At 42.8% G+C, this 12,137-nt stretch overlaps 1 protein-coding gene across 3 annotated transcripts in view; it reads left to right on the forward strand.

The window, feature by feature from the left end:
- Window positions 1-12,137, forward strand: part of tmtc1 (transmembrane O-mannosyltransferase targeting cadherins 1) — a 340,296-nt gene that overhangs the window by 258,934 nt on the left and 69,225 nt on the right. For all 3 annotated transcript variants that reach the window (XM_033651702.2, XM_078165290.1, XM_078165291.1), the window contains 3 exons: window positions 4,541-4,708; window positions 5,321-5,434; window positions 10,482-10,625. In XM_033651702.2, coding sequence (XP_033507593.1) covers window positions 4,541-4,708; window positions 5,321-5,434; window positions 10,482-10,625 — 426 coding nt within the window. The remainder of the gene's footprint in view (window positions 1-4,540; window positions 4,709-5,320; window positions 5,435-10,481; window positions 10,626-12,137) is intronic.

Below are 12,137 nucleotides of genomic sequence, written 5' to 3' on the forward strand. Positions count from 1 at the left end.
CTCAGTCAAGAGTGTCTCTCATCTGTGAAGAAAACAGGGCACCAATGGTGGACCTGCCAATTCTGGTGTTCTCTGGCAAATGCCAATGGAGCTGCATGGTGCTGGGCTGTGAGCACAGGTCCCAATGGAGGATGTTGGGCCCTCATGTCACCCTCATGGAGTCTGTTTCTGACAGCTTGATCAGAAACATGCACACCAGTAGCCTGCTGGAGGACATTTTGTAGGGCTCTGGCAGTGCTCCTCCCGTTCCTCCTTGCACAATGGAGCACACACTGGTCCTGCTTCTGGTTTGAACGGCTGGACTCCTGGTATCTCCTCAATGCTCTTGAGACTGTGCTGGGGGACACAGCAAACCTTCTTGCGACCGCATGTATAGATGTGCCATCCTGTCAGAGCTGGACTACCTGTGCAACCTGATTGGGCTGCAGGTACCACCTCATGCTACCAGTAGTGACAAGGACACTCACAGAACACAAAACTAGACAAGAATCAGTCAGGATGGATAAGAGCAGAGCAACTGTCTGTGGCCACCACATATAAAACCATTTGGGTGTTGTCTTGTTTTTGCCTCTCCATTGCACCTGTTGGCACTTTCATTCTCACCAAAGCAGGTGAAACTGATTCACAATCACTTGTACTTTGTAAATGGACAGATTGATATTTCTTAAGTTTAACTGACCTGGTGTTATACAGTGGCCATTGAGTGTTCCCTTAATTTTTGAGCAGTGTATTATTCTCAACCTCTCTCTCCTTTGTGTCTGTATGCTGACCCATAGAGAGAGACAAGCATTAAATTTCACATTCACATCTACAGGCAACTAAGAGTCAACACTTAACCCAATGTGCATGTCTTTGAACTGTGGCAGTAAGCCACTAACATGAGGAGAACTTGCAAACTCCACACAAAATGGCTTAAGCCACCAAGCATACTCAAACCCAAAATCCTCTTGCTATGAGTCAACAGTGCTACCCACTATACCACTGTGCCGCCCAGTTTTATCTTTTTTTAAATTATTATTATATTGAATATTTAATCAGGTAATCTCAAGCAAGTGAAAATGGAAGAGGAATAAGACATGCTGCAAAACAGAGTTGGTCACACACAAGACCATACAAACAGCATCAGAGATAATCTGTCATGGTGCAGGAATACAGGAACATGGACTGGACACAAATACAGGGAGTTAGGGGGCGGTAGGATTACTGAAGTGATGAAAATCAAGCTTACAGGTGGCAAGAGTCCAAATGGGCCAACCAGGCCGATTACAGGCAGGCAGGCAGGCACCTGACAGGCAAAAAGGTGGCAGGCAACAAAATACCACATAGCAACAATAACAATCCGACAAGAAAACAAAGGAAGTGGACCGGTATATATAAGGCCTCTCCCAACTCATCCCCTACACCCTCTCCCCTCTCCCATTCAAGGGTGTCACCTCATTAAGTGCCATCTCAAACCAGTTGGTGCCATAAGGCACTGTATTGCATATGTAACCTAGCTAGGGATGCACAATGTTTGATTTTTTTGCCGATATCCAATATGCCAATATATAACAACTCATTTGGCCGATAAACGAAGCCAATATCAATATGTCCACTTTTTTCTCCACCTAATTTTAATGATCAAGTCTGTTCTGTATTGGAATTATGCATACTCTTATAATGATGGCCCACCAGCAAATGTAGACATGAAATACAATGCTTTTTTTTTTTTTTTTTTTTTTTTCCCCCCAACATTATCTTTATTGAGTTTTCAAAATACTTCCAAAGTACATAAATATACAGAGATAAGAGTGCTCTCACATCAAAGGGGACGTCAGGAGCAGCTAAATTATTGTCCAGCATTCAAATTGTCCTTCTTTGCAAGTCAGGTTATGAGATAACATAGAGCAACACTTAGATGAAAGTACAAGTATAAAAAAACAACAACAACCAGAACAACAAAGGTTTCTCTATATTATCAAGAGTTAGCCCAAATTATTTCACTATTGTGCATGGTTCAAAAATACAAACTCAGATGTACAATTCACACAGAATAAAGAAATCGAGTATCAAAAGAAAATAAATTATTTTAGGACACTGCAAAGGACTACCGAAAACTACGCCTCGTCCGCTTCATTCCCCACATTACTTAAATCCACACTCTCCATATATTCCATAAAAGGACCCCAAATGTTTTGAAATAGTGATAGTTTCCCCTTTATGATGTAAGTAATCTTCTCCATAGGTAAAGTTGTGGATATTTCCTTAGTCCAGTTAATGAATTTTGGTTTACTGGTACTCCTCCATGAGAGTGCCATGACTCTTTTTGCAAGCAGTAAACATAAATCCAGGGCAGTGATTATTTTTCTAGACACATGATGTCTATCAGGATATAAACCTAGAATAAATAGTTTAGGGTCAAGAACTAATTTTATACCTAGTATAGTCTCTAAAGCTTGTTTAATCTCCCACCAGAACTGTTGGACTTTATTGCATTCCCAGATTCAGTGGAAGAACATCCCCTTCTCCTCTCCACACCTGAAACACAGGTCTGGGATGGCATCATTATACTTATTAAGCTTTTCTGGCCTCATTAGCCAATTATATTGTAGTACTTTGAGGCGAGTATTGGTAGTTTGTGTTTGTGCTTCAGCACACGCTTTTTCCCAGTCCTCGGAGGGCAAGTCCTCCTGTAAATCTTCCCTCCAGGTGTTAAGTTTCCGTAAAGAAGACTCAGAGGAACCCTCTGCTAACATGTTATATTGTTTGGAGATAATTCCCTTTCCAAAGCAATCTTTTTTCATTTCCATTTCCAAAGTGGACAACGGGGGGATCGACAAACACTGGTTTTGAGATGATCTAATAAAGTTTCTCACCTGTAGATATTTAAATTGATGTTTGTTTGGAATGTCATACCTGGCAATCAACTCTTCAAATGACATCAAAATCCCACCATCTGATCCCATGAGATCCCCTATTGTCTTCAAACCTTTTTCGGCCCGCTTCCTAAAACCAGGGTCTGCTCTGCCTGGAGGGAAAAATTGGTTACCCCATATCGGGCTGAAGCGTGACAGAGAGGAGGATTCACCTAAATACTTCTTAACCTGATACCAAATTATAATCATATTTCTGATTATAGGATTTTTTGTCTTTTTTTTTCAGCATTTCAACTTTTGCTGAGTATATGTACTGAGGGAGAGGGAGAGGGACTGAGCAGTTTTCAATATTCATCCAAGGTGGGAGGGACTTATCTGTAAAATAATGCATCATAGTCTTCAGTTGAGCTGCCAAATAATACCAAAGTGGAGTGGAGCACCTGAGGCCTCCTCGATCATATGGTAGGTACAAGAGTGATAAACGTAGCCTCGGTCGTCTATTATTCCACAAAAAAATACAATGCTTTTTAATGGATGTAATATTCATTCATTGTGCAAAATAAGAAAAAGCACATTGGCGGATTTTGATATTTCATTTCAAAGCCAATATCTGCCAGTTCCGATGATCTGCTGATATTATATATATCGCACATTCCCAAGCCTAGCAGCTGGCTGACTTTTCCTCTACTCATATGAAGGATATATCACATTTCAATGCTGTTTTATTGGGGCTTTGTCTTTTTAATTTATTATTTCTTATCTGTGAAATAAGAGTAAATAGGCCGCCGCTAGAAAGTCCCCCTATCTAAGAAAAACATCCACAAAAACTCATTCATACCCACTGCCATAAACATCTTAAATAAATAATGAACAATGGACAAAAATAACCCTGATGCACTATGTCACTTTACACATATCCACACCTTTTATCTAGTTTTAATTTTATACTTGTTTTTAAGATCTATACACACTGTGTGTGCTTTCAGAATCTGTGTTGTGCGATTGTTTCCAATCAGTGTATGTCTTATTTTGTATGTGGAGCCACGTCAAAGAAGATTTTCTGTTACGACAGACAATAAAGTTTTCGGAATCTGAATCTGAATCTGAAATCCTTCCCTTCATCTTACAAAAATAAACAGGTGGTCTGCGTTACCACAAAATTACATTTTTCCTCTGGGTACTCCAGCTTCCTCCCACAGTCCAAAGACATGCAGGTTAGGCTAATTTGTGACCTAAATTACCCGTAAGTGTGAATATGAGCATGGATGATAGTCTGTCTCTATGTGTCAGCCCTGTGATGGTCTGACAACCTGTCCAAGGTGTACCCCACCTCTTGCCCAGTGTCAGCTGGGATAAGCTCCAACCCTCCACAGCATAAATTGACAGATTGATATCCCTGAAGATTAACTGACTTGGTGTTATACTGTGACGATTAAGTGTTCCCTTCATTTTATTTTTGAGCAGTGTATTTTGGTGAGTTACAATAGTTGGCTTTAATGTTGCGCCTTTGAGTGTTCAGGAGGCATGTGTTTGGGGATGACAGTAACACTGAAAAGATGTAGGACTGTAATAATAGATCAAGAAGAGCTTATGGATAATATCTTTGTGGTTTTTGTCTCTCACCCTCCTGTCTCTCTTCCTTTCCCCTCACCTAAATTCTCCCTCCTCCCTGTCTCTTCTTTTAGTATGGGTTACTGTATCCTGGTTGTTCATGGCCTGGGTCGGCTGTGTTCAGTGGTGGGCCGTTGGGGCACCACACTCCTCAGTGTCTCCATGCTGCTGCTACTCCTGCTCTTCTCCTGGAAGACTGTCCAACAGAACCATGTCTGGCTCTCCAGGGAGGCCCTATTCCGGTAAGGGGACAGAAAGACTGCGTGTGTGTGTGTGTGTGTGTGTGTGTGTGTGTGTGTGTGTGGGTGGGTGGGTGGGTGGGTGGGTGTGGTTCTGGCAAATGATTAGGATGCCTCCTGGGCGCCTCCCGTTAGAGGCGTTCTGGTGGGAGGCCCCGGGGCAAACCCAGAATACACTGGAGGGATTATATCTCATCTGGCCTGGGTCCACCTTGGGGTCCCCAACGAGGTACTAGAAAGCGTCGCTGGAAAGAGGGACGTCTGGGGTGCTTTGCTTGGCCTGCTGTCCCTGCAACTCGGCCCTGGATAGGCAGAGGAATATGAATGAATTAATGAATGTTTACAGGGAAGTAATCAAAGTTAAAAACACATCAGAAAAGACAAATTATTTTGGACTTTCTTAATTTACACATGAAAGTCATATTTCTCATGAAGTTGATAAATCCCTGACCAGTGCAGGTAACTGGTACATAGATCCAGTCCAAGTGGGCAGCTGACTTCCTTGAAAGGTTTTTTTTTCTCAGTTATTTTTCTCAGATGTCTACACCTCATTTCTTTCTTCAGACTGATTTAATGCCCCCTCCTCCTTCTCCATCTTCTTCCTCCTTGTTTCAGCTCTGGTATCCAGACTCTGCCTCACAATGCCAAAGTCCATTACAACTACGCCAACTTCCTGAAAGACAGTGGCCGCCACCAGGAGGCCATTCACCACTACACTACTGCCCTCAGGTAAGACTGAACTAAAGCTCTCTGACTGTATTAATCTGACATTATTTTTTTCTCACTTAAATTTTCATTGAGTTATCTTTATTCCACACAAATCGAGTGACACACAATATACGCAAAGCAGCTTCCTGTTGCTGATAGAATGAAGGTTACAATATTGTAAGTTTAGTTCTATAAACACAAGTGTAGCCCTCTGCTGGACTGTCCTGTAGTTGCAGGTTCACATTCATCCATTGAAATTTGCATAAATATAGCTGGTCTGTCTGCTATCCTACACCCTCCTCAGCAAGCAGCGTAGGAGCCACAGGGCCTCTAGGTACAGGGCTCTGCTTGTGTGAACTAGGCTTACAATATCTTAAAGTTCATTCTCTCTCACATAGGCTCTGCCCTCTACTGGACTCTATAGGTACAGTAGGTGGAGCCTGATAAATAAACACCCTGTAACAAAACATAAACCCTGCCACACACCACAGTGATCCAGACCAGCTAAATGTTAGTTGCCACAGCCTGCCTACTTCTCTATAACCTAGACCACCACAGTAGAGAAGTAGGGTGTTCCAGCCAACCCAGGCTGTATTCACCTGAACTTGGTAGAGCCATTAACTGACCTTGCAGGTGACAAGCAGTAAATATGCCTAGAGGGGATTCAGATGCAACACAACTGACACACACCCCATCCATTTCACCAGTCATGTGTCATTCCAGCGAGCACAGACCCTGAAAAGGGGCCTGACATGTCCAGGAGATAGCACCATATGAGCATTGTCCTTGAACGTCACCCATATGAACAAAGCTGCCAACACTGCCACACTGTATGTAGAGTGTGTACAGGTCACAGTGGGGGGGTCCCTGCCTGCCAGCCTATAGGCACGGGAGCTGCACTCACAAAGCAATCATGAAAGGCCTTTCTTGAATTGGGCTTTACAGGGCACACTATCCCTGAAGCACATGAACAGCTGTTCAGTATGTCTGATGGGGGCCGTGTATTCAACATAACATGCCAGCGCACAAACTAAGTTCAGCAGATGCAAGTTTGCCTCCTTGTTCACAGCATGAGGTGGAAGACAGAAAACATCTAATTATATAACTCTTGACCTGGAAGAACTCCTCAAGGTTTTGGAACAAAGAAGGGATTTGGTCTGAGAGAAGCTCTGCTGCAGTCAACATGAAGCAGCAAGTAACTAGGGTGTACCGACATGGTGATTAGTTCACACACACTCTTACCTGAGGTCAGTGCAAGCAGCAAAGTTGTGTAAAATGACAATGACTTCAGAAAGGAGGTTTCAGACTTCCGGCAACGCCATGATTGGGGTGGATGTGTCGCCAACTCGCTCGCAGAGAAACCCTCTTTAAACAAAGCAAGAGCAGAACACGTGCACCAAGATCCAAAATAGTCAGATTTGTGGACTATTATACAAAGGATGTTGTTTTGCAACAGGCCTGGAAGCAACGGCAGATAACATATGAGGGGGACAAAGTGTATTTTGACCAGGATTATTCTCCGGACATTCAGAGAAAATGCAAGGAGGTGTGACAAGTGATTAAACAACTACAGGAGAAAAACATCTGAGCCAAGTCTCCATTCCAGACGCAGCTCAGGATTTTTCTAGCCTCTGCAGTCAAGGCTTTTCAGATACTGACCGAGGCAGCACCCACGCTGGAGAAGATAGGGATCCACATAAAGCTGGACTCAAGAGAAAAGCTGAACAAAGAGCTGTTGCAGGATTGCTGGTCATTGATCAACAAAAGATACAGGGAGCAGAGAGAAATGTCATCTCTCCCAGAAGAAGATCGGCATACTTTCCTCGGCACCTTAGGAAAATGACTAAATACAGGTTTGAAACAAATACTAATGTAAGACAATAACGAAAGGCTATTGTTACTACTGAGTAAATAAGGAGTGTATGGGGGTATGTGAATCTATGCCTGTGTGTGCAGGTATTGTATGTTTTGAGCGTGTATGTCTGGGCATGTGTGTGATTGTGTATGTGTGTGTGGATATATGTTCATTATATAACATATATCCATATATCCTAATTTTGCATGTATGTATGTATGGTTTGGTCTTTTGCTTTAAAGAAGAAGAGCTATACCATGTTAAAAAATCATATCAAGGCTGGGTTTGTATTATATCTTGCTACTTGATTTAAAAGCAATTGAAAAGAAGACCAGAGGGGGGTTCTCTAGGTGCGGGAGGTGACTCCATAACTGTTAGGATTCCCAAAGAGGGATTTTAAGCAACCTTATGTAGCAACCACACTGTAGTGGGTTCACCCAGGAGAGAGTTAATCACATCTCTTCTATTCACAAGGTGCTGGCATTTGGTTCAGGTGGTCCAGCTGGGTTGGTCAGATAGGAAGTGTCTTTTTTCTTATTTTTTTTCTCTCTCTCTCTCTCTCTCTCTCTCTCTTCTTTCTTCTGTATTTTTTCATAAAGTTGAAAATGTTCGCTTATTTGTTTGTTCAGCCATTGTTGTCTTGTTCATGGAGCAGTATCACAGCAACACAGTCCTATACAGTATTCCAGAGGTATAGCAGACATACACAGGCCAATCAAAGTAATATACAAAAATGGTACAGACACCCAAATTTAAAGTACACAGTGCCAGACAATGTTTAACTTAAAGTTGATAAGCTACAATGTGAATGGACTAAATCACCTGATGAAGAGGCGAAATTATTCGTTACAGCGAGGTGGTCTTTCTGCTGGGCCTGTCACCTGCGGCCTCATGCCTATGACCAAATCACAGCCGTGACGATATACGAGTATAACATCACTCCCTCTCGTGTGATATTGCTTAATTATTACATTATGAGTTGCAACATTGTTTCACATAGGTCATGAACACTGGTCTCCTGGTTTGACCCATATACTACTACTCCCTCCCACCTGCTTTACTCAGACTTTCTTGCTCTTTACACAACACCATTGCTACAAATGGGTTTACACTGGAGTTAGTTGAAAACCAGGTACATCCCATACAAATACTAAAGGTACCTTGCACATTGGAATCTGACACTGACGACCGCTGACCACATTGCAATTTTTAATTCTTTGGGAATAAAAAAACAACTGACTGAACACACCAATCCAAATCAAGATTTGAATAATTTTGAAAAGATGAATTGTTGAGCCTTAATTTATGGTCATAACACTCTCTCACTGTCCTGTGTTGTGTTTGTTTCAACATTTGGATTTTTCACTTCTTTTTCTCTTCTTGTAACAGATGTATGTAACATCTCTGACATCCTTCTCATTATTCCCAGGTTCTACATTTTACCTTTCCATCTCTTTATTTCTCCACTCTCTGTTTCTAAGTATCCACCCTTTCTCTCCGTCTCTCCTCTTCCCTTCTTCCCAGTCTTCCTGCAGCAGCAGAGTTGTGTGCTGCCAGCATGTAGGAGCTCCACAGCACAACAACCCTGGTGCAGGGTGCAGTGCAGTGAGGTGCAGTGCAAACTCTGTGAGGCAAAGCTTGCGTATCACAAGTCTACAACAAGTATGCACAGTCATTTGAGAGCGAGGCACGCAGGAGGCGGCGAGGGACCGTACCGGCCGGGCTCCACCGCGACACGTCTGCAGCGCGAGTCCCGTAGCAGCTCGCCCCCCTGTTAACCAATTACAGCAGCTCCCCCGGCAATGGGAGCAGCGCAACAACCCCCGTCTGTCGCGCGACAACTCTCTATTTTACGCGGCTCTTCTATTTTTGTCGCGCTGCGCTCCCCTACGCGACCCTCCGGCAGATAAAAACTACATGAAATAGTGTGCTAAATGTGCACAATGTGTTTTTAAATGAATAAACCATTATCAGAGGTGATATGTGATGACTTTTTTTTTCATGCATTTACCCATGTTTATCCGTGACATTGTGTAAATGTCTGTGGCGGACATTTGAAAGCGAGTAGATGACAAACAGTACAGTAAACTTGTAGATAACTCAAATATATGTAATAACTTAGGTGGAAAATGCTTTAACATTTCATGCAGCCTACATGCAGCCTCTCGGCTCAGCAAACGGTAAACAACCCCGCTGCCCAAATGAATACGCCGCGACGCTACGCTGACTTGACGCTTTGCAGCCGGTGGAGTCCGGCCGTCTTGATGAATGGATCTCTGTGTGCGTGGCTCCGGGAGGGGGCGGTTATTCGAAAAATCGTCGAATAGTTGCCATGATTTTCGAATAGTGTTTTTGCTTGTGCTGCCCATCCCTAATTGGAATTTGATGTTCAGTGGTCAAAGCTCAAGGTCACTATGACCTCACAAAAAGTGTTTTTGGCCATAACTCAATCACATGCTAATCATGACAAAATTTCACACAAATGTCTATTTAGATAAAATGACAAAGTAGTGACATTTTATATTTAAAAGATCAAAGGTCACCTTCACTGTGACATAATGTGCTGAAAAAAACAAACAAAAAAAACGCTCTTCTGGCCATTGTTCGACATCATAGCTCAGGATTGGCTCATGAGGGGTTGAAGGTGGGGGCTGAGAGCTGGGAGAAGTGAATTTGGACAAGGGAGCTGAGAGGGGGTGGGCAAAACTGAGAGAAGGAACTGTAGGGACCACAAAGTGATCTAAAAGTGATGTAAATCTAAAAAAAAAAACCCTACTAACGGTTTGCTAACAAGTTTGCCATATTTCTACTGTTTTTTCCCCTCATTAAAGGGGTTTTTTTGGGGGGGGAGTTTTTCCTTATCTGCTGCGAGGGTCCCAAGGACAGAGGGATGTTGTATGCTGTAAAGCCCTGTGAGGCAAATTGTGATTTGTGATATTGGGCTTTATAAATAAAATTGATTGGTTGGTTGATTGATTGATTGACTGATTGATTGATTGATTGAGTGAGTGAGTGAGTGAGTGAGTGAGTGAGTGAGTGATTGATTGATTGATTGATTGATTGATCAAACTGAAAAGGTGTTGTGTTCCCAACTTCTGATGTTCAGGATTAACTTTCCTAGGTTAAATTTTTTTGTGTATACATTTCACAGAAAATGTTATTAGTAAATTTAATTTAACTCTTTCCCGTGCTGTCTCCTTATCCCCCCTTCAGGTTATACCCCCGCCATGCCAGCGCTATGAACAATTTAGGCACTCTGACTCGCAACCCAGAGGAGGCTGAGCACTACTACAGGAAGGCATTGGACATCAACCCTCAGCACAACCGAGCACTGTTTAACCTGGGAAACCTCCTCAAGTAAGAAACACACACACACACACACACACACACACAACGCTCTGACACACCAAGCACCAAGTAAAATGCTATTGGAGAACAGACATTGACATTGACAGCACACACAGCACTCAGTACAAAAGCCTGGCCATGCATGCAGTTGCTTGCTTCACATTGTTTTGTGATCTCAAAACTCTTTATACAATCCACATCACCTAATGGTGCCTGTAAAGAATTGATGTAACAAAAAATTCAGCAGCACAAAGAAAAATAACTATTAAAATAGAGCTGGAAGTGGCTGTTCTGGGTTCAAGCCAGCATTGAGCATGAAGGATCAAGAACTGTAACAGTATCTGACACCTGCATTAAAAATACCTAACAGGTTTTATGATGATCCAACAGTTGTTCAGTCATTTACAACCAAATCTGTCTCCTACCAACGCCCTTCTGCAGCAATACCGAAAAAAATGTCTGATTTGTGTTATGCCACTCCTGTTGATTGCATGTGTAATGTCCTCTATAGGTTGTTTTGAATAGCACTTTCAGCATATGTTTCAGGTACTTACGTAAACATTTCCTGGAAGTTTCATGATAATTGGCCTTATGGTTTTAGAGTCATGCCAGGTTCAGACAACACGATACCAGCGCGATTATGACCAACGTGGTGTCGTATGGTGTCGGCTCGGATCGTGAACGGCAATGAGCGTCCTACATGATAATCCATTGTTTTGTCTGATGTAGTGTGTCATAGCAGACAACAACCAACCCGTCTTGGATGTCTCACCACATCCTGACAGAAAGTCGAGCATGTTTGATTTTCTTTTTGTCTTCCAGAACTTCTCCCCTCACAGCCGTCACTTGACCAAAAGAAACACAGAGCTATCTGATCTATCTGCTGCCGTGGGCAGCTTTATGGCAACAACACCCCAGCCTTTTGATATTGTTACCACACAGAGTAAAAAGAAAAAAATTATGGCGTGAAACAGCAGGAACTTTAGCAACCCAGTGAGGAATGCCGTTAGCATCAGGCTAGCAAATATTGTTAATTCTTCATAATGGAGGATTTAAAGCAACCTGATCTCACAGAAATACGTGAAATGACCACGACCTCTTAACGCCGCATTCCGTGGTGGCAGCACGTAATGGGTTGAAATTACGTGCCGGTACCACGGAAACAATGCCAATGTAAAGATATTTTTTTGGGCATTTTTTTTTAGCCTTTATTTGATAGGACAGACAAGTGTGAAAGGGGGAGAGAGAGAGAGAGAGAGAGAGAGGGAGTGACATGCAGCAAAGGGCCACAGGCTGGAGTCGAAACCGGGCCGCTGTGGCAACGGCCTTGTACATGGGGCGCCTGCTCTACCACTAAGCCACCGACGCCTCACAATGCCAATGTAAAGTCAATTAGGATCCTTTCCCGTGGTGGACACACGGATTCCCTGATTCAATAACATCACATCAACCTTGTTTTCCCCAATGATATCTTTAACATTCCTGTATACACACAAAAACACGGAAGTGTCATTGATAACT

Source organism: Epinephelus lanceolatus, chromosome 23 (genome assembly GCF_041903045.1).
Source record: "Epinephelus lanceolatus isolate andai-2023 chromosome 23, ASM4190304v1, whole genome shotgun sequence".
Classification (NCBI taxonomy): Eukaryota; Metazoa; Chordata; class Actinopteri; order Perciformes; family Serranidae; genus Epinephelus; species Epinephelus lanceolatus.